The 20,557-nt window shown below is 42.0% G+C and overlaps 1 protein-coding gene across 5 annotated transcripts in view; it reads left to right on the top strand.

Moving 5' to 3' along the window:
• Positions 1-20,557, top strand: part of HERC4 (HECT and RLD domain containing E3 ubiquitin protein ligase 4) — a 53,596-nt gene that overhangs the window by 177 nt on the left and 32,862 nt on the right. For 2 of the 5 annotated variants that reach the window (XM_015423232.1, XM_015423255.1), the window contains exons 2-6: positions 11,162-11,447; positions 15,920-16,079; positions 18,693-18,769; positions 19,655-19,876; positions 20,149-20,240. In XM_015423232.1, coding sequence (XP_015278718.1) covers positions 11,222-11,447; positions 15,920-16,079; positions 18,693-18,769; positions 19,655-19,876; positions 20,149-20,240 — 777 coding nt within the window. In that variant the 5' untranslated portion in view covers positions 11,162-11,221. Of the gene's footprint in view, positions 1-1,062; positions 1,098-1,322; positions 1,419-5,627; positions 5,676-11,161; positions 11,448-15,919; positions 16,080-18,692; positions 18,770-19,654; positions 19,877-20,148; positions 20,241-20,557 lie in introns of those variants that run through there. The other 3 variants (XM_015423240.1, XM_015423248.1, XM_015423262.1) reach the window with 3 other exon arrangements.

Consider the following 20,557-nt stretch of genomic DNA (forward strand, 5'->3'; position numbering starts at 1 on the left):
GGGAACAGGCGAGGCGAAATGATTCTTTTTAAAAGAAGGGTTGCCCCCAGGCCCATAGCCCAGGAAGGGGCCTCAATACAGAACAGCGGCTACACACACACACACACACACACACACACACACACACACACACACACACACACACACACACACACACATTGCGTTTTGTTAAAAAGTTGTACAGTTTTTAACTGTTGTCGAATTTAACGCTTAAGCGCCTGAGTAGTGGCTCGTTGGTGATCCCGCTGTTGTTTTGGCAGTCCTCGGCCAGCGCTCTGGGAGGCGGCTTTGCTCCTTGAGGCCAAACGGCGTGTCTTTTTTGTACCTGCCTTTTTCTCTCTCTCTCCTGCTCGTGGGCAAACAGCGGGTGGGGGAGAGATTCAGATCTGGAAAATAATGTTCGGGGCGGGGGGGGGATTACGTATCCTCCCCCTTCCCAATGTCTCTGGGGGCAAAGTGGCAGCCGCCCCATGTTTCCAAAAAAGTAGGACATCCGGTTGCAGGACTCTCTGTGTTAAATGTGGGTTCGCACTTAGTGAGCAATTAAGAAGAAATGCCTCATGTCTTCCACCGTGTGTGCCCTAAGGCTCCTTTTCTCGTGAAAGGCTTGTTTTCTTTCTTTGAACGAAAATTTGATAATTCAGGAGAGTGCCTGCCCTCCCTCAGGCCCCTTTGGTGCCCAGCCAAGGCATGAAGAACCGCCTCTTTATAAGCCATGCAGTCAAATTGTGTACTCAGAAGTTAGTTCCATCACGTTTAGTGGGGTTGAATTCCAACTGCAGCCCCAATCCTCATTTCTTTTTCCATATCTAATTACTGTAGTAGCTTTTTTTTAGCATGAAGTTGCCATGGTATGAGGGAATCACCTCTCTCTCTCTCTCCCCCTACCTGTGTTGCACCCTTGCATGTACACTTTTGTTGATTTTCTTGGTGTTTTATGTGGCAATTCTCCATTTGTGGAGCAGCATCCTCAAAAAGAAAAATAATTAAATCCTGAGCCTTCTGGCATCTTACAAAGGCTGTTTGCAGGTGCTGATTTGTGCCATGTTATTTGTATCCAAGTGGCAAAAACAAACACCTGTTTTATGGAGATGGAGGTGATTTTTTTGATGTTTTAATATATTTCATTCATGGTTATTTCTATTTGTGATTTTTATAAACAAATCTTATGGTATTAGCTGCTGCGGACTTGTAGAAGAGCAGGGTTGAAATGTTATAACTAAAATTTAAAGACATTTTTTTTCCTTCTCTTGTTTAAAATATTATGAGTTTATTATTTATTAATTAAAATATTTATACTTCACCTTTCATCTTTTCTTAAGGCTTTCAACTCATAATTTAAGACATTACAGATTAAAACTGAATAGCCACTCCCCCCAGATGATTGCTGTTCATACTCCATCAAAAGTTCCCTTGAGGTACATATTTTGTACTGAATTCTGTGTTGTTCAATATAGTTTTACAGGGTTGATATATTATACATTATTAGATGATATTACATTTGATGATGTATTGTGTTCTGATGACAAGGGAGGTTCAGTGTATTTTACAGAGTTATATAACATTAATGCTAGCAATCCCTAATTCTACATAACATTAATTTAGCACTATTATTGTGATTTAACACAAAAATGGCATGGTGCCTGTCAGATGGCTTACTGTCTAAAGCAGTTCTACATGGCCTTTTCCCATTCAGAATCAATCTTAACACCTTGGGAAAAGTGTGGATTTTTCAAATGTGTGCTTTGTAGCACAGTGGCCCATGTAAATGGATCAACTGATATGCTCAGTAGCTGCCTGATATCCACATGCAGCCACAAAACACTGATGGCATTGGGTGCAGGTTCCAATATAGGCTTTTTCTTCCATGGAATATTGACAGATAATGTGTGGCATGGCCCACAGGGTAAGAGAGATGGTGCATGTGCTCTATGTGGTTAGACAACATTAATTGGTCAGTAGGTATAACTGGTAGGGCTGTGGTTGTTTGGAATTGTCTGATTGAAATTGTGGATATAAATAGTTATATTCTAGAAAAAGGAAGAAGAATGTCAAAGGAAAAGCACAGCCATTTCTTCAAAACTGTATTGGAGCTTAGTTCCTTGTCCCATGATTGAGTGACATTAATGGGCTGTTTGTGTGTTTGTTCATAAACTTGTGTGTTTGTTCATAAACCAGAAGACCTTTTTGATGTATTCCAGGTCTTAACAAATTTTCTTTGGCTTTAGAAGCCAGCCGAACTACCTAGGTGTCCGACTAGGTTCTATATGACTATATTTTCTAATTATTGCTACCACAAAAATATATAGTATCACAGTGAAATTTTTAGGTGCCATGGTGACCTAGTGGCTGGATTTCTCAAGCCCTGATGTATTCAGTATTGAAGAAGAGTGTGTTTACAGGCAGTAGAGATAAAATGCCATATAACAGTTGTCATTTAAAACTGGTGGAATGGAAACATCAGTTCCCTTCTGGATAGTTTTTAAAGAATTGACATTACACTGGCACTAAGATTTTGGCATCCATTGCCAAGGCAGTTGTTGCTTACTGAATGCTTACAAGTGTAGCTATTTCATTGTAAACCTGTGACCAACTTTTCCTGCATTTCAGTGAAATTGCTTTGAGTATAAAACTCTTAATGGCATTGTGCCATGCAGAGTGAAGTGTGGGTCTCAAAAATGTTTCATAATGGGTCTTAAACTTTACCATCATCTGAGTTCCGTATGTACTTGTTTTGTAAAACAGATATAGATTAAGACTTTGGTAGGTTTCAGCCTGAATAAAATGTGTGTCTGTGCTGTAAACTAGCGATGTAATAGCAGTGACTCATAATGAAAGATGAAATGAAAGTTTGCCATGCTTCTGGAAAGCTCTAAATCTGTATAGAAGATCTTTCTGGAGTTCCTGAGTTTGAAGCTAAAAGAAAATCTTAATTAAGCTACGTGGAAATAGAATCTTCTTGTGAAGGCTTAGGTGAACTTTGCTATGTACTGTTATACCATTGCTAAATTATTCTTGTTTGTAGAGAGCCAATGAATGGATAATAAGAAAAAAATGTGTTGTGTGGAACATGATTAGGTGTGCTGAGACTTGTATAATGTGCTATCTTTGTGTGACACATCCAACCAGGACAAGAACATAGTAAGATATGGTGGGGTGCTGTGGTGTGTTTGTAGACCCAGTCTAATGCTCTGCAGATAGCCATAAGTGGACCACTAGTTTCTTTTTTCTGTATTTTTTCTCAGCACATTTCCACTTAAATGAAAATATGAATCTTAAATTTACTGTGTTATTTATGTGCTTTTAACACAGGTTTAAATTGCCACTGGCTATCACATACAAAGCCCTTCGTGGCCTTGGACCTCATCTTTGTTAGGCCCCATTCTGTTTTATCGGATTCTACTGTTTTAATTTACATATGTATATATTTTACTGTTGTGCACCACCCTGAGTCCCGTTCACAGGGAAGCGAATCGAATAAATAAATAAAATCGAACTTAATAAATAAAATCGAACCAAATAAATAAATAAATAAATATCTGCAAAATCACCTCTCACCAAACGCTCTGCTATGACAACTTTGCTCATCAGAGCAGGGTTTTCTGCGGGTGGCCGTCTACACACATTTCAAGCCATTTGGTTTCCAGGGATTGCATACTTGTCCAATGGGGATTTTCTCCCCAATAATCGCTGTTATCATGACCTTTTGTATTTTGGAAGCCTCTGCTAGGTCCCTTCATGACCTTCAATTTGTCCTATTCTTGTCCAGTTTATTACCGAATATCTGTTCCATTTTATGCAAATGTTTATTTTTGTATTGTATTGAAAATAATAAAAATTTTACAGAATTAAAAAAGAGCAGGATTTTCTGCAGGTAATACAGAATTAAAAAAGAGCAGGATTTTCTGCAGGTACCAACCTGCAAATAGGTAAAATGAACAACTGCCCATACAGGTGCCTTCTCTGTTGTGGCCCCCACCTTGTGGAATCGCCTGCCTGAGGAGGTCAGGAAGGATCCTACTCGGCGGGCTATGCAAAACTGAATTATTCAAGAGTGCTTTTCTATGTAGGCAAAATACTTGCACTATACTAAATGATTCACAAAGTTACTTAGAAAGATTATTACGGACTGTTAACTATAGTAGTGTGCTTAGTTTGCTGAAACTAGGATCCTACTATGTAATTTTTGCATCATTTACAGAGCAATCCTAAGGGGGGGGGGGGCTGAAAGCACTCAGGGAGCCAGCTGACCTGTATGTCCGAGATACAACAGCATAATGGCCACTTACGATGACGCAGGCCCCCACTGGCGGTCTGGTGCAGCTGTCGCCCGTTGGCACGACTGAGGCATAGGCACCTGAGCCACTGTGGTTGTGGGTGGTTCTGGGGGCATGGCCAGAGTTAGTCAGCTCTCTGAGCCCTTTCAGCCCAGTAATGCCGCCTGCCAAAGATGGAAAGTTATGCCAACAAAAAACGTGGCACAGCCCATAGGTGCCCATTGAACTTGGAAGTCAAGTCATCCCCTGCCGGAGCTCAGGATACCAACTACAGTCTTGGCCAGTCACCTCCCTCCCTGCACCTCCCCAGCACCCAGTCGCAGTTCCCCATCCTACAAAAACGTCTGCCAGGACACCTTGCAACTCAGTAGCTAGGGTGCGCGGCATGGGACTGTGCCTTGAGGCTCCCTGCTGGGTTATCTTAGAGCAGGCGGCAAGGCACTTTGGTGGTGGGAAAAGCACAGACAGGGCACTTGTCACTACAGGGCGAGCACTTGGCGCTGACACCCAACGAGGAGGGAGCAAAGTCTGTACTCTGTGGCTGACTTCCCATGTCAGAACCTATCAGGTACCCTACCTTTGGAGGCTTGAGCCACAGGGGCAGCCACATACTAACAGGTAAGCAAGGGCAATGGTCCCAAACCTGCTCCCCCATTCCCCTCGCTTGAGGCTGGGTGCTGCAACAGCATCTCCTGCACTCAAGCCCAGCATTGAGTTCAGGAGTGGGCGGCACAAGCCACGGCCTCGCAGCACCATGGCCCATGAAATGCCAAGGGAAAAGATCCCAGAAAAGTTTTCCGGGAGATTGGGGATGGGGGAATGCCTGTTTCGCACCCTCAGCAGAGGACAAGGGTGTCTTTTTGTTGGGGGGGGGTCTGGGAGCTGCTCCACTGTATGTGGTGAACCAGCTTGCCATGTGACCCTATAACCCATTGCCTTGCAGGATCAGAGGCTCCAGCACCAACTCTAGGTGCTGCTGTGGATGGGTCACCAGCAGTCTGGGAGCACTTCAGCACAGGGCAGATGATTGTTAATTGGATGGTACTTACAAATGCTGCTAGAGGGGTTCATGGTGAACCCTCCCCTCGGGAGCTACATTTGCAGACCCTGGCAGGATAACACGTCCATGGCTAAGCCCAGCATGGCACTCGTGCCCGCTTTCCGTGGCTGGACGTATCTCTGTTTTACTTTCCTGCAGGTGGAGATTCAACAGAGAGACTTGTGGGTCTGGCAAGTCCCGCCTCCCCTCCCCTGCTCAGTCTACAGCTCCAGCTGTCCTCTTGAAGTGGAGCATAGCACCCCACCAGCCCTTTCAAGTTCCAGCTGCAGTGCCATCTAACTTAGACGTATGCCATGGAGGGGATACTCAGTCCTCTTTTTTGTGGCCCCAGGGTGAAGGTAAACTGTGTGTTCACACCTTGCCATTGTTTGCAGCAATAAAGTCTGTGTTGTGCTACAACGGTGTCTCTGTTTTGGTTTAGGTGGGCGGCCTTGGGACAGATGCACACCCTCAGCCTAACCAACCTCACAAGGTTGTTGTGAGCATGAAATGGAATATAGGGGCGTTATGTAAGCCACTTGGGGGAAGGTTAGAAGTAAATTGGGTGCATGAACAAGGTTCATTACTGTCTGCCTACCCCGGGGGGGGGGGACCTTCTGTCAACCATCTGTAAGACATGTCTGAGGGTAACACTGAGGGGGCAGGGAATCACAGGGGTACCTGGAGACAGTGTGGGGGAGCCAGTGCAGTGGACCGACTCAATGTTTTTGGAGAGGGTCAGGTTTTGGGGGGGTATGCCCATTGGACATACGGGCATGCAGGAATGACAAATGACTTGCATGGTCCCCATTGCAATACATCACAACTACATCACTACACATGGAAGTAATGATGCATGCAGAATGGATTTGGACTCACAGTCTCTGGGCACTGATTGCTCTGGAGTAAGAATGACAGAGCCCAGCATGGAATGACGGTCATTCCAGTCCAAGACCACCTTGCACCCTCGAGGGGGGATCTGAGGATGGTACTGCTTGCCCCCACATTGACCAGTGGCCCCCTGTCCTACTCCACCACTGGCAGGGGCAGTGGGGGAGTGCCCCCATGAACAGCCTATTTGAACCCCTTTAAGCGAGCAGAGGGTGTGCTCCTGAAACCGAGTGCAACTCCTGTGAACTGCCCCTCTCCGTCCCCTGCCTGAGATGGATGCTGGACTCCACCCCCTTGCCACATGGCCCCTGATTGGTTTTGGCTGCCCTGTCCGTCATAGTGCCACTGCCTCCACACTACACCTCCACTGACAGCTGCACTACAGTTGCTATAGATGGTAGCCCAGTTTCAACCAGCAAACACGTCTGCTGGCTGCAGTGTAAATAATGCCCTTAGAGCAGGAGTGTCAAACATGCGGCCCGGGGGCCGGATGAGGCCCCCAGAGGGCTTCTATCAGGCCCGCAGTGGAACTGGCCATCTCCTGCTTTCAGTTCTGTTGCTGCTGCTGCATCATAGCTTGGTTCGCCAGACTCTCTCGATCGCTCAGCCATTTCATGTTTTCCCCTGGGTCCTAGACTCAGAACTCTGAGCATGAGATTTCTGTGGTATACGTCAATAAATCAAAAGTAGGTTTGCAGTTTACAGATACACACTTGAACAGCATGCTCAAGATTGCAACAGCACAGACATTTTGATGCAATAATTCAGACCAAGAGGTGTCAGTTTCAGATATTGTTAAACAAAATATTGTAAGAGTACTAATGTTTTAAGCATGTTTTTATTTTAAGTAAAAAATATCTTTGTGTTCGTGTCCTCTGTAAAGTTTATATCTCCGCTACCTGGCATTACTTTTTATGATACACATGGCCTGGCCCAACAAGGTCTCATTTATGTCACATTCGGCCCTCATAACAAATGGGTTCAACACTCCTGCCTTAGGGAATAGACTAGCATCACTATAGTCACATGGTGGGTGCCACTGCAGTGCAGGTGTGCCTCAGGATTACTCTGTTAATGTGTTAAGACTTCTGCTTTGCTTCAGTTCTGTTTTTAGACTTCTGAGAGATTCTACAACCCCAATCTTATTGTTTATTGGATGACCCATCCTGTTGGTTGTGTTGACTCTGTGTAGTCTGCAGTATGTCCAAGTGAGAAAGATGGACTAAAAAGAATGTAAATAAATACTTGTTAAAATAGTTTTCAAGTAGGATCAGGAGCCATAGTGCAGAATATTATCTCCAAATCAGCAACAGAGTTTAAGATGCTCCTATGGTAACTAATTTTACAGTGAAAGATCATAGTTTTATTGACTTTCTTTGTAACAAAGACTCTTCATCAACATCTACAACATTTTAAATGACAACATGGTTTTGAAATACTCTTGTCATGGAAAGAAGTTGAATAGATTTTTAGACTGGGTTCTGTATTTCTGAAAGTAAATGCAAATTCTGGTTCTTTCATTTAAAATATATGTATAAAGGATCTGCATGTCAATTCTTTCTGGTGTTTTTATGTGTGTTCCATGAAACACTGTGCTTTTTAGGAGCCCTTTGTGATGTTTCTGTGCCTTCAAGAAGACAGGTTGTAATGGAACTCACTTTCCAGGAGGGATGTAGCTGCCAGCAGTAATGTAATCATAGTAGGTGGCTGGATGGCCAGGCAGATGTAAGCTGGGTGTTGTCTCTGTCGCTGGGCACAGCAGGTTTTAAGATTTGCCTACTTGCTGATTTTGTTCCTATGTCTACTAGTTTATAAATTGCCTACGTCTGGGCATTCCTTTATATGGCAGATTCGTTCTGAGATAAGATAACAAAGCATCCAGGGCTCTTGAAAATGCTTTTACTTTTCTAGAAATAGGAGAATTATTGTTTCTAATAGGCTATACATTTACTTGCATTTTTAAAACAAAGCCTCTGATTCATTCTGAATGATACACACTACACTGAAAGAAATCACTGTTATGTTCACAGTGACTTTTCAAGTCATGTGTTCACTCTAGACTAGCTGGATGGCTGCAAGATTACTGTTCCAGCTTCTTCCTCAATTGTCAGGTGCCTCTATTAAAATGAAGCGTATTGGCTTAATCTGCAGAACTACTTATGGCTTATAGAATTCTCATGAGTACTGTGTCTTAAAGCAATTCTGCATTTTTACAGCAGCCTGAAAGCATGGGCGCAGGGTGATGCTTAAGCTGGTGGAAAACGTTCTACTGCACTGTGGCCCAAATAAAAAAAAGGGGCATGTAGTTTTTCAGCGGGAGTGTCCACAACTAGTCTCTTGGCTACCACCATGAGAGACGACTTCGAAGTCTAGTGGGGTGGAGTTCAGATGCAGAGTGTGGGAACATGCATGGAGACAGAAATACTAGCGCAGCACAACTTGGCTTTCCAGTTTGATTGGGGAAATCAATCTATGCCTTATCTGCCTGCTGGGCAGGGTCAGCCCTGTTACCGTCATTAAAAAATTAAGTAGAACAGTTTGATAGGTGGGACTGGCTATGATTGGTGGAAAAATGCTGTCAGTGTCGTAGTGCAAGGGCACTGCCATCCACTTTGCCAGGAAGCTTGAACATTTCACGATGGTTCTGTTAGCAACAGCTGATGAAAAAAAATTGCACATAACAGGCCTTGGCCCAGAACCGCATTGCATTTTTAAGTGCCGTATGTACCATCTACTATATATGTGACTTTGCATCATATTTGTAGTATTTAATACTTTGTCACAAAACTAGTATTTACTGTGTTTATTGATACTTTTCAAATAGTGACTTTTCAGCTCCCCTCTCATTTTTTAAAAAAATATTTTTTAATTTTTCAATATAAATATAAACAATGTGTTGAATAATTACAAAATCCATTCTTTACGAATACCCTCTCATTCTTTGAAAATGAAAAGTTTCTCACCATTCCTTCTCATGCAGAAGAATCCCCCCTTATTTTCAAAACTGAAACTAAGAGTATTCTTGGGGCAGGGTACTGTAACTTCCCAACCCTGGTTCATGCAAGCAAAATAACACAAGCAAATCAAATTAGGAGTTATGTACACCCATCTTCTTAGATGTCAGCAAAGATTTAAAGAAAGCTGTTTGCACTTATACTACACTTCTATATAGTTATATAATTAATATGCTTCACAAACAGCCCTATGTAGAACATCCTCTGACCTTCAGGGGTATGAAGTTTTAAGTGCAAGACTGCTCAGGCAAGAACAGAATCAGCAGAAAAACATAACAGGACATAATTTGTATGCAGCTATAGATCTTGGAAGCTAAGTAGGGTTGGCCAAAGTTAGTATGTGGATGGGAGACCATCAAGGAATTCTGGGGTTGCTATGCAGAGGAAGGCAATGGCAAGCCACCTCTGTCTCTTGCCTTGAAAACTCTACGGGGTTGCCATGAGTCAGCTTGAACTTGATGGCTCTCTTCATGCACAAACACACATGAGCCTACTGTGGCACAGTACAAGGTAAATCAGGTTTGAAGGCCCTGAGTGTGTTCCACAAACAAGTTCCAAGGATAAACCTTGGTTTATAATCTCCATTTGAAAGTTGCCCATTTAGATGTTATAACAAGCTGTTGTTCCTTTTAAACCAGGAAGTTTTTGATCTTGGCTCCACAGGTAAGGATAGGGCCAAGGGATCAAATAAGTTGAATGGTTTCCAGCCTCGTTCTTGCCACGAACAAGTTTGTTTCTAACACCTGAATGCAGTCATCTGTTCTAATCAGACACAATACTGTCAATCAAGCTCCATTTCTCTGTATTTGAAGAGACAGCTAACACAGAAACACAAAATTTACCAGAATTCACAGAATACGGTGTGTGTGACTGTTCATCCATCCCAGGATTCTCATTTTTTCTAGAGATCTTCACGTTGCTAAGAATACCCCAAATACTGTTTTCATACCAAATCTGTGCACATTTACCTGGAAATTAATTCTTACAGAGTTCAGTGGAATTGACTCCCAAAATACTTTATGGCCTGTTATATAGAAGGCTTTCCCCTTGTAGGTCTGATATTGCTAGCAGACAAGATAATAGGTACAAAGTTCATGATTTTGTAGTTCTTAAGGGCAAAACCTTGCAATATCTGGGTCAGACAAGATTTTGGTCTCTTATCAGGGAAAAAAATACTTTAGGGTATGAAGAATCCTTGCCCATTATCATTTTAGGTTAGGTTAAGTAAATATTTAGATTTTACGTAGGTACATCTCTCTTTACATCTGGCCAATCAGAAGATTATTATTCAAATTACCATTGTCTTTTATAACCAATTATGCTTTTTGAATTTTTTTTGTGATGTCAGTCCATGTATTTCCTGAATGTGAAAAGAAGAAAGCATATTTCCTGAATATGCTGAGAAGAAAACAGTCAATTTTTGATGAGTTATTTGATCCAATTGTTTTCCTGTTAATTGAAATAAAACATAGATCTTCCTCCTCATTTGACTTCATTTTTGACATGGAACCTAATATGTACAACACTCATAACAAATGAGTTTGACACCCCTGCATTAAATGGTCCAGAGGATACATTTTTGCATCCCATATCCTTCGGGGATACCGTAATTGACTGGTTCAGTAAATGGTTCACATGATACATTTTTGCATCCCATGCACTTCGGGGATAACTTAACAATGACGCAGTTAACAGATGTTGGTTGCTTTGTCAACAGCAGCAGGGAAGTTCTTCAAAGCCAGAAGATATACAGAAAGTCAGATTTTTTTTAAAAAAAATCATTTTCAGCAGTTTAAAAAAATCATTCCAGCAGCTACCAGCTTTATAATGAAAGCTGCAGTTTTTTTTTACCACACTGGTTTTGTTTAGGCCAGTCAAAATAATTAGGGTTGAAAGTTGTGAATCCTAGTACTGACAATTTATTTTTCTCCTTGTAACAGTAATGCTGAAAGAACACCTTTGAACACCAAACCTTGCAGTTCATCGAGAGGAGTGGCAACATGTTGTGTTGGGGAAATGCCTCATTTGGACAGCTTGGACTGGGGGGAATCGATGAAGAGGTTGTACTCGAACCTAGAAGATGTAACTTCTTCCTAAACAAAAAAGTTCAAGATGTAGGCTGTGGACTAAGGCACACTGTATTTGTTTTGGATGATGGGACTGTGTACACTTGTGGATGTAATGATTTAGGACAACTAGGACATGAAAAATCCAGAAAAAGACCAGGTAGGTTAAAAGCAGTGCCTGGTGGATGTTATGTTTATTTAGGTGGGATGGGAGGTGTGGTGGAGGGTGACAGTTCTATTTGCTTAAGTTTGTATATTTAATTTGATGCATCAGAGTAACTAAGAATGCTTGTGTTTAATAGCACTTCCTTAAAACTGATTTTCCAAAATTATAAAGCTTAAAGCTTTAGAAAGTAGCTCATGCGCAAAAACTTACCTAGATTCTATCTGGCTTACCATATTCACACATTCTAGAGAATTCTTACAATGTGGCACCCTGTGTCTTTCAGATGTGAATTTTGAATTGAAAACAGGGAATTTTGAATGGAAAAGCCACAAGTGAAGTATGTTAGCATCATTTGTGGCTAGGGTGATTCTCTTTTTTTAAAAAAATGTGCACATGTATCTCTTCACAAGTACAAAATCTTATAGGTGAAGCAACACTCATATGTATTGAAACACATACAACAGCAGCGGTAGTGACCAAAAATAAAACTTGAGATGGCTTTGCTCCATAAAATGGTCATGTGAATTGACTTAGGATATTTCATGGAATATGTACGGCAGTAACTGTTGCCTAGATAACTGAAGTGTTTCCAGAATTAGGAGAGCTTCAAGAAGATAAGCAGATGTTTCTTTTTGACTTTGTTGTTACACTATGTGAAAGAATTATCTAGCACATACATAAAATTGCAAAAATGCTTAAATATTTTTATGGTAATTTTTGGTGTGCTTTGAATGTGGACTTTTTATTTGGTTATTTGCTTCCCCGCTGAAAGGCTACTGTATGAAAGCAGAGTACAGTTGCCATTTTTGTCATTGGAGGGTTTGTGTATGTGGGGATTGATAGAGATCTGATTGTTAAGGGTGAAGTGCCATGGTCAGACCGTTTTGTCCTGAAAGCCTGGTTGGGTGTCCTTGCCCCCCCAATCTAGGCAACAAGCAGATTTATGCTCGCCCGTGGAGACTCATGAATCCAGTTGGGTTCCAGAATGCTCTGTGGGATCCAGTGCCCTCCAGCGATTCATTGGATGTGCTGATAGAGGATTGGAATTCCCGTCTTTCTGAAGCCATCAATGAAATCGTTTCCAAACATTCTCTGTGTTCCTGATCTAAATTGTCCCCTTGGCACACTGTGGAACTCAGGGGAATGGAACGGGAACTTAGACAGCTAGAGCGAGTTGGCGGCATACTTGTGACGAAGTTGCAAGAACATCTTATAGAATGTTTATGAAATCCTATGAGGTGGTGGTGAAGGCTGCTAAAAAGGAATTTTTTACACCCTCCATCATGTCCACTAGCTCACGCCCAGCACAATTGTTTATAGTAACTGGATCTTTAACTTCTCTCACTGAGAGAACCCAAAATGTTAGGAATTCAGCTTTTTCACGAATATAGTCTTGTCACTCTGCCACAACCTCCCAGTCAATATTGATACAGGATGTGAACTGGAGGCTCCTTGGCTGTCTCTGGATTCTGTGTTTGACAGCTTCAGCCGTCTCTCCTTGGCTGATGTTGATAGGATTCTGGGTGCTATCAGGCCGACCACATGCCTCTTGGACCTGTGTCCCTTGTGGCTGGTGAAAGTCGGCAGTGAGGTAACATGGGGCCCTCTGGTAGACATTATCAATCTGTCCCTGGATTTGGGGGGGGGGGTCTATTCGGAGGGATTCAAAGCCTGTGGTTGTCCTGCTCTTAAAGAAGCCAACTTTGGATCCTTTAGATCCATCCAATCACTACCCAGTTTTGAATCTTTTGTTTTTGGGAAAGGTAATTGAGTGAGCAGTGGTGGAACAGCTCCAGAATTTTCTGGATGACACATTGGCACTGGACCCATTTCAGGCCGGTTTCCGCCCCAGCCATGGGACGGAGATGGCTTTGGTTGCCCTCACAGACAATCTCCGCAGGCAGTTGGATCGAGGTGGGTCGGCACTGCTGTTACTTCTTGACTTGACAGCAGCATTTGACATGGTTGATCATAATCTTTTGACCCACTGCCTCGCCAACGTAGGAGTCCGTGGGGTAGTCTTGAAGTGGCTTACCTAATTTCTTTGTGTTTGGGGACAGAGGGTAGCACTAGGGGAGAGGATGTCTCCTAGGCACCCCTTGGTGTGCAGGGTCCCTCAGGGAGCAATCCTCTCCCCAATGTTGTTTAACATCTACATGTGCCCCCTTGTCCAACTGACATGGAGTTTCAGGCTGGGTTGTTATCAGTATACTGATGACATCCAGCTGTATCTATTGGTGGGTGACTGGCCAGATACTGCCCCAGTTGCTTTGGCTGAGGGATTGGAGGCCATGGTGGGATGGTTGAAAGAGCCGGCTGAGACTGTATCCAGCTAAAACGGAGGTTCTGTGACTGGACAGGGAGGATTCAGGGTTGGGGTGCCAACTCCTGGCTCTTGACGGTGTGCCCTTAACACTGTCATTAACTGTCAAGCGTTTGGGTGTGTTTCTGGATCCTTCCTTGTCAATGGAGGCCGGTTCACAAATGTTGCCAGACTGGCATTCTTCCAGCTATGCCAGATCAGGCAACCTGCTGCCTACCTGTCCCACCCTGACCTTGCCACACTAATCCATGCAATGGTCACCTCCAAACTGGCCTACTGTAACTCATTTAGAATGGATAAAAGGAAGTATTTTTTCACCCAAAGAGTGAATAACACATGGAATTCTCTGCCACAGGAAGTGGTAGCACTATAAGCATGGATGGCTTCAAGAGGGAATTGGATAAACATATGGAGCAGAGGTCTATCAGTGGCTATAGCCACAAGGTATACATAGGAACTCCAGGTCTGGGGCAAGTGATGCTCTGTATTCTTGGTGCTTGGGGGGGGGCAACAGTGGGAGGGCTTCTAGTGTCCTGGCCCACTGGTGGACCTCCTGATGGCACCTGGTATTTTTGGCCACCGTGTGACAGAGTGTTGGACTGGATGGGCCATTGGCCTGATCTAACATTGGCTTATCTTATCTTCTTATGTACTCTACGTGGGCCTACCCTTGAGACTGTCCTGGAAATTTCAGCTGGTCCAAAATACAGCGGCGCAGGTCCTCAGGGGGAGCCCACGATCAGCACATATTCGACCTGTGCTGTGCGAGCTGCACTGGTTACTGGTTGAGCACCAGATCAGGTTCAAGGTTTTGGTGCTGATCTTTAAGGCCCTTAAATGGTCTGGGACCTATGGATCTATAGGACTGCCTCTCCCTGTATGTTACTCGCAGTAAGAGCATTACTCTTAGCTGTTAAGAACTTGCTTGTGTTCCCCAGCCCAAGAGATATCTGGCTGTCCTCGACCAGGGCCAGGGCTTTTAGTGCCCTGGCCCTAACCAGGTGGAATTCTCTGCCGAGTAACATCCATGCCTTGCTGGACTTGTTACAGTTCCGCAGGGCCCGTAAGGCAGAGATGTTCCGCCAGGCGTTTGGTTGAGGACAGCGACGGCATCCGTGTGGCTGGCACTCCCCCCCCTTCTCCCCCCCCACAAAGTGGTAGCACAAATTAGAACTTTGACTGCCATCTGTTTAAACTGCATTGTTACTATGAGTTTTATTATAATGTTTACTATTTTAAAATTGTTGTTTTAATGTTTGTTGTTTTAGTGTCTGTTGTACGCCACCTTGACCCCATATTTAGGGAATGGGTGGTATGAAAATTGAATATAATAAATAAATAAACGAGGAAGCGTGGAAGCTTTTTATATTTTAAATTATTTATGCTGACATTAGAAACTTAGCTTCTAGTGTTTGTATAAGTGTGGGTGCTTTTCTTCTTCCCTTGGTGGAGAGGACCCATTAGTTGTATTGAAATTAACATATTAGAAATGTAGATACATAAATGTAGATACTCCGTCTTCGGCTCTGTATGTGTTATTCTCCTTATTTAAGAAAAAGAATAAATCCTCATTGAGCACCAGGAAAGAATGATGTGATTTGCAGGACTGTGACTTTTGGGTTATTATGGAATATCTGATGACAAGTAAAGGAGGTTTAATCCATTTATCGGCATACTATTTTTTTTTTTTTGCTTTTAAAATTTTATTTAAATGAGGAATCGCATCCATATCAGAAAAGAAAGAACAGATGTGCAGTAACACAAATATCAAACATGTGCTTTACAAACCAGAAAGTTTTATGCACATTATGCTACCTCCAGTCTTGCATTTCCTTTCGTTCAGGCCTTGTTCCATTATGCAATGAACATCTGTCGGTTTTGAGTAAATGCATTTTGTGTAAAGGTTTTTCTTTCTCAGGGATACTTAACATAGTTCAGTTTTAGCCACAAATGTGTTAAACTGACATTTTCTGAGTCAGTTACCTACTGAAGGCAGTGAATCCAAGCTTTTGCCAGTAATAATCTTGCTGCTACTCTTAGTTGTTGTTGGGGAGGCATGTTTTGGCAGTTTTAACTATTCTGGAAATTGCTTTGGCAATTGCAGCATAAAAATTATGTAACCTTTTTTCTTTGGCAATTACAGAGCAGGTTGGTGCCCTGGATGCTCAAAATATTGTAGCTGTTTCTTGTGGAGAAGCCCACACGTTAGCATTAAATGACAAGGGACAAGTCTATGCATGGGGTTTTGCAGTAGATGGACAGCTTGGCTTGCCGGGAACTGAAGACTGTATTAGAGTGCCGAGGTAAAGCAGAGTCATAATATGAGGATTCTTTATTTGCGCCTTTTATGAAAGTGCTTTGCAAAAAAGGCTGTATTTGTTCTATCTGTACACATTTAAAATATTTTGGATTTCACTTTATATAACGTGTTCTACGTATATAAGTTCCAGAGGAGTGGTGGTAGGAAGTATCTGATTCATGATAGGTAGCCTTAAACACACCGCTGTCTCTCAGACTTAGCTCCCATCTGCCATATGTGGTACTAGTTTGCATTACATGGTCGTCCTTTTTGTATAGGGACCCTGTACTTAAAAACAAAAGGACTACCTTTTATTGCAGGCCAGCAATGCAACTGCTTTATTACTGGATATAACACTCTGATATTGAAAGTGAAAAGAGCAAGAAAGAAAAGGCCAAAGGGTGCATTCTAGCTTTGGTCGTGAATAGTAAAGGTTTCGGCTTGAAAGCCAGTCGAATCCGACTCTAAGGGGCGGCGCTCATCTCCATTTCCAAGCCAAAGAGCCAGTGCTGTCCACAGATGTTTCCGTGTCATGTAGCCAGCATGACTAAACACTAAGGTGCATGGAATGCTCTTACCTTCCCACCGAAGCGGTACCTATTTATCTACTTGCAATTTCTTGCTTTTGAACTGCCAAGTTGGCAGGAGCCGGGGCCAGAGATGGGAGCTCACTCTGTCACGCAGCACTCGGGTCTCAAACTGCCGAACTTCAGACCTTCTGGTCTGCAGCTCAGCATCTTAAAATCCTGAGCCACCGCAGCCATGAATAGAAGTATCTAAATTTAACTTTAAATTTAACTAAATTTAGCCGCCCTGAGCCCGCTCGCAGGGAGGGCGGGATATAAATCTAATAAATAAATAAATAAAATAAATAAACTCTTTAATGTACCTGTTACTACAGTCATAAGGATTACAGGATGGAATTAGACAAGATGTAATTGGATCTTCTGTTTTTTAAAGTTTCTTTTAATAGTATCTGTAGGGAGCCTTGCATGTATATGAAGCTCACTGGGTACTCTGCCTCGGCGGGGAGGGTGGGGTAAAAGTCAGAGAAATAAATAAATAGATAAGTACTACATGAACACTAAGTATTACTTTTTTCTGAACAGAAGAAAACTATTTCTAAAAACAAGCTTGTACCCTAATAATTTAATACATGTGGAAACTAGGCTAAGGTTTTAAAACCATAAGTGAATATATATAATTAATTTTACTATGTTATTTTTGGGAAACCTTTGGAATTGAAACTAATTTTACCAGCTATAAGAAAAAAAGGTGGTATGTTTGCATTTTGAGGGATGGTTCTGAACTTGAACTGTGGAGTTACCTGTGGAGAAATCTAGTATGCATAGTTGTATAACTAGCACACTTTTAACCAAGTAGACTCATTACTTATGCATTATTAAAAGTCATATTAATACAATATTTGAATGTCATATTTGGCAGAGAATTGATTTGGAACATAATATTCAGGGATGTTTAAAACACGTGTCTGTGTTTTGTTTCTAATTTTGACAATTCTTTTAGTTATATAATTACAAGAAACAGAAACACTGACCAGTATTAAAGTTTTGAGGGTTTGTCAGGCCGTTACCCCCCCGCCAAGAAGTTTCCTCTGCCAAATTATTAAAGCTGTTTCTTAAATGCTTTAATAGTGGTTTGAGAATTTAGTACTATGAGTTGGTGGTTGAAGAATGGTTAAATGACTTTCAGTGTCTGCCTTTGAGTCATGCAGTCATCTAAAGCAGGGCATGTAACTATCTTCATATGCTTAATAGGGCTTTTTTCTTGACCAAGCAGCATTTGAGCTGCTTCAGACACATTCTGTAGTATGGTATTGGGTTGGAGAGGGGAGCACTTGTGTGTGTGTGTGTGTGTGTGTGTGTGTGTGTGTGTGTGTATGGGTGGGCAGAGAAATGGATGTCTCACTAAATATATGCCAGCCTTTTTATGTGTCCAAAGAGATTACTGGATCACTGCCAATGTGCACATTTTTGTCAACTGGCTTCCATTACATTAAGGGCTTGTAGCCTAATCTTGGAGAAATGTTTCTGTTAGGTTGGACTCAGTGGTAATTTTCTTCCAGCAGAAGTGGGAGTCAGTTTTGCTGATATACCCCTCCCACTTCAGACCTCCCCCCCCCTCCTGTTTGCTCCACCTGCTGTTACAGAGGAACAGCATCTTGGGGAGCTGGAGGGGGGGAAGCAGGAAAGTCACATTCTACTGGCGGAAGTGACATTTGTCAGGAGAAAATTATCGCTAGATCCAGACAATTGTATAGGAATCAAAATGTCTCAAGTGTCACAAATACGTCCTTTGGGATCTGGACAAATGTAGGAGAGTAAACTCTTCTTGAAACCTTCTTTCGCAATTTGTTCTGCAATAAAAATATTTTGTTTTCAGCCATTGTCTTTTAGACAGAAATTATGTAACTTATTTAGGAGACCTCCACACTTTGATAAGCAGTAGATTACCAGTTACAGAGGCTGTGAAGGTTCTGTGCAATACTTAAAATGGCTTTAGCCACATGGTCTTTAAATGCTTAATATGCATTTCTGTTTGTTTTCCTTCATTTCTTGCTCTGAAAGACTGATCCAAACTTTTCTTGTTCCCATAGAAACATTAAAAGCTTATCAGACATCCAAATAGTGCAGGTTGCTTGTGGCTACTATCATTCACTTGCACTCTCCAAAGGTAACGAAACTCTTTGGGCTGTTGTTACATTCTTATTTATTTGGAATGTTAAAATGTGTTGCAACATCAGTAAAGGTTCACTGAAAGGTTCCACTGAGTAAAAAAGTGTGTTTTGGAGCTGAAGATTGAACATGCACAAAGTAATTTATAATTGGGCAAACAAATAATTTAACCTTTACTTGTGCTTTGTGTGTACTTTTTTTTTTTTGGCATGCTTTCTTGCTTAGCTTTGTTATGCTTTGTGCCCTCCCACTGTGCTCATGTGTTCTTTACTCTTGTATTTCTATTGTGCTATCTTTACTCCCCCATCCTCATGCTGGTTCTAGCACATTACCTGTCATTGTGTGCCAGTCCCTCTGCTACTGAACCACACAGTGGGTACAGACATCATTGTGTTTCTTGCAGTCCTTGCTGTCAGACTGTGAGGGGTTATATTAGTAACATTTTATTTCTATCAGAAATTGCAGTGTAGGGATGGGCTTCATGTGGAAGTCTTTATTCTCCAGATATAGTAGGGTGGGTGATAAGAGTAGACAATACTGACTCTTATGGACCAAGGCTCTGATTCAGTATAAGGCAGCTTCATGTGTTCAAGGATGCTATCCCAGCAAGAGCTTTTTATCCCCTTTTCTAACAGTTTTATATCTGTAAGCATGAGAGAGCTAAGTGAGTTATCTGTATAACACTGACCCTTGAGCAAGAAGGCATCTTGGGTGATCTACAAGTTGCAATGGGATAGTCTTTTTTTTCAAATTTGGGAATGCCTTTATTTGCTGACTCATTATTGCCAATGTTTGAATTTTGTGATGTAAAACAATGGAATTATTCTTAGAGCAAGAAATTATGATTCTTTATTTTAAATATGTCTTCGTTCTTCTTCCACAGGAAGTGAAGTTTTTTCCTGGGGACAGAATAAACATGGTCAACTGGGTTTAGGCTATGAACTTAAAAAGCAGACTTCCCCACAGTTGATAAAATCTTTACTGGGAATACCTTTTGCCCAAATTGCAGCAGGCGGCGCCCATAGCTTTGTACTTTCTCTTTCTGGAGCTGTCTTTGGGTGGGGGCGCAACAAATTTGGGCAGCTTGGTCTTAACGATGAAACTGGTAAGTGCAGTATATTCCTCTTCTCTGTATTATTTCTTTTTATTATTTTCAAAAAAGCAAAACAGTTGTAAAGCTTCCTAGAGCATTGCCATTTGTTGTCCTGCACTGTTTCATAGAAATTCTAACCTCTAAGCTGAAAAAATGGGACCAAGTTCCTTATAAGAAAACACTGATATTGAAAAATGAGATTAATCGCTAGTTATTTTTAAGGGCTCTGTATATAGCTTGTTTCAATATGTATCTTACGTGTACTGAATTATTACAACTTTCAGATAGATACGTTCCCAATCTTCTAAAGTCACTAAGATCTCACAAAATTGTTTACGTCTCTTGTGGAGAAGACCATACTGCAGCTCTTACAAAGGTACTGTACTAGAAATGAAGCTTCTTGTCAGCTTTTAGTATTGGTCATTGGAGATAGGTGGGTGGCAAGGGACATGCTGACCTGCACTGAGGCTTGCACAGTTCAAGCTGCTTGGCTTTATGTTCAGCTAGAAATAGGAAGGCTGTTGCCAAATGGTGCCTGACTGCTTCACGTGTGAATACCAACTATGTTCAGGGAATGGAGAGGAAGAACATTTGTGGTGCCTGACTGCTTCACGTGTGAATGTTCAGGGAATGGAGAGGAAGAACATTTCTGCCTTGGTTGCTCACCAGCTGGTCTGCTTTTTTCAGATCCCA

Source organism: Gekko japonicus, unplaced genomic scaffold, assembly GCF_001447785.1.
Source record: "Gekko japonicus isolate JY-2015 unplaced genomic scaffold, Gekko_japonicus_V1.1 scaffold1368, whole genome shotgun sequence".
Classification (NCBI taxonomy): Eukaryota; Metazoa; Chordata; class Lepidosauria; order Squamata; family Gekkonidae; genus Gekko; species Gekko japonicus.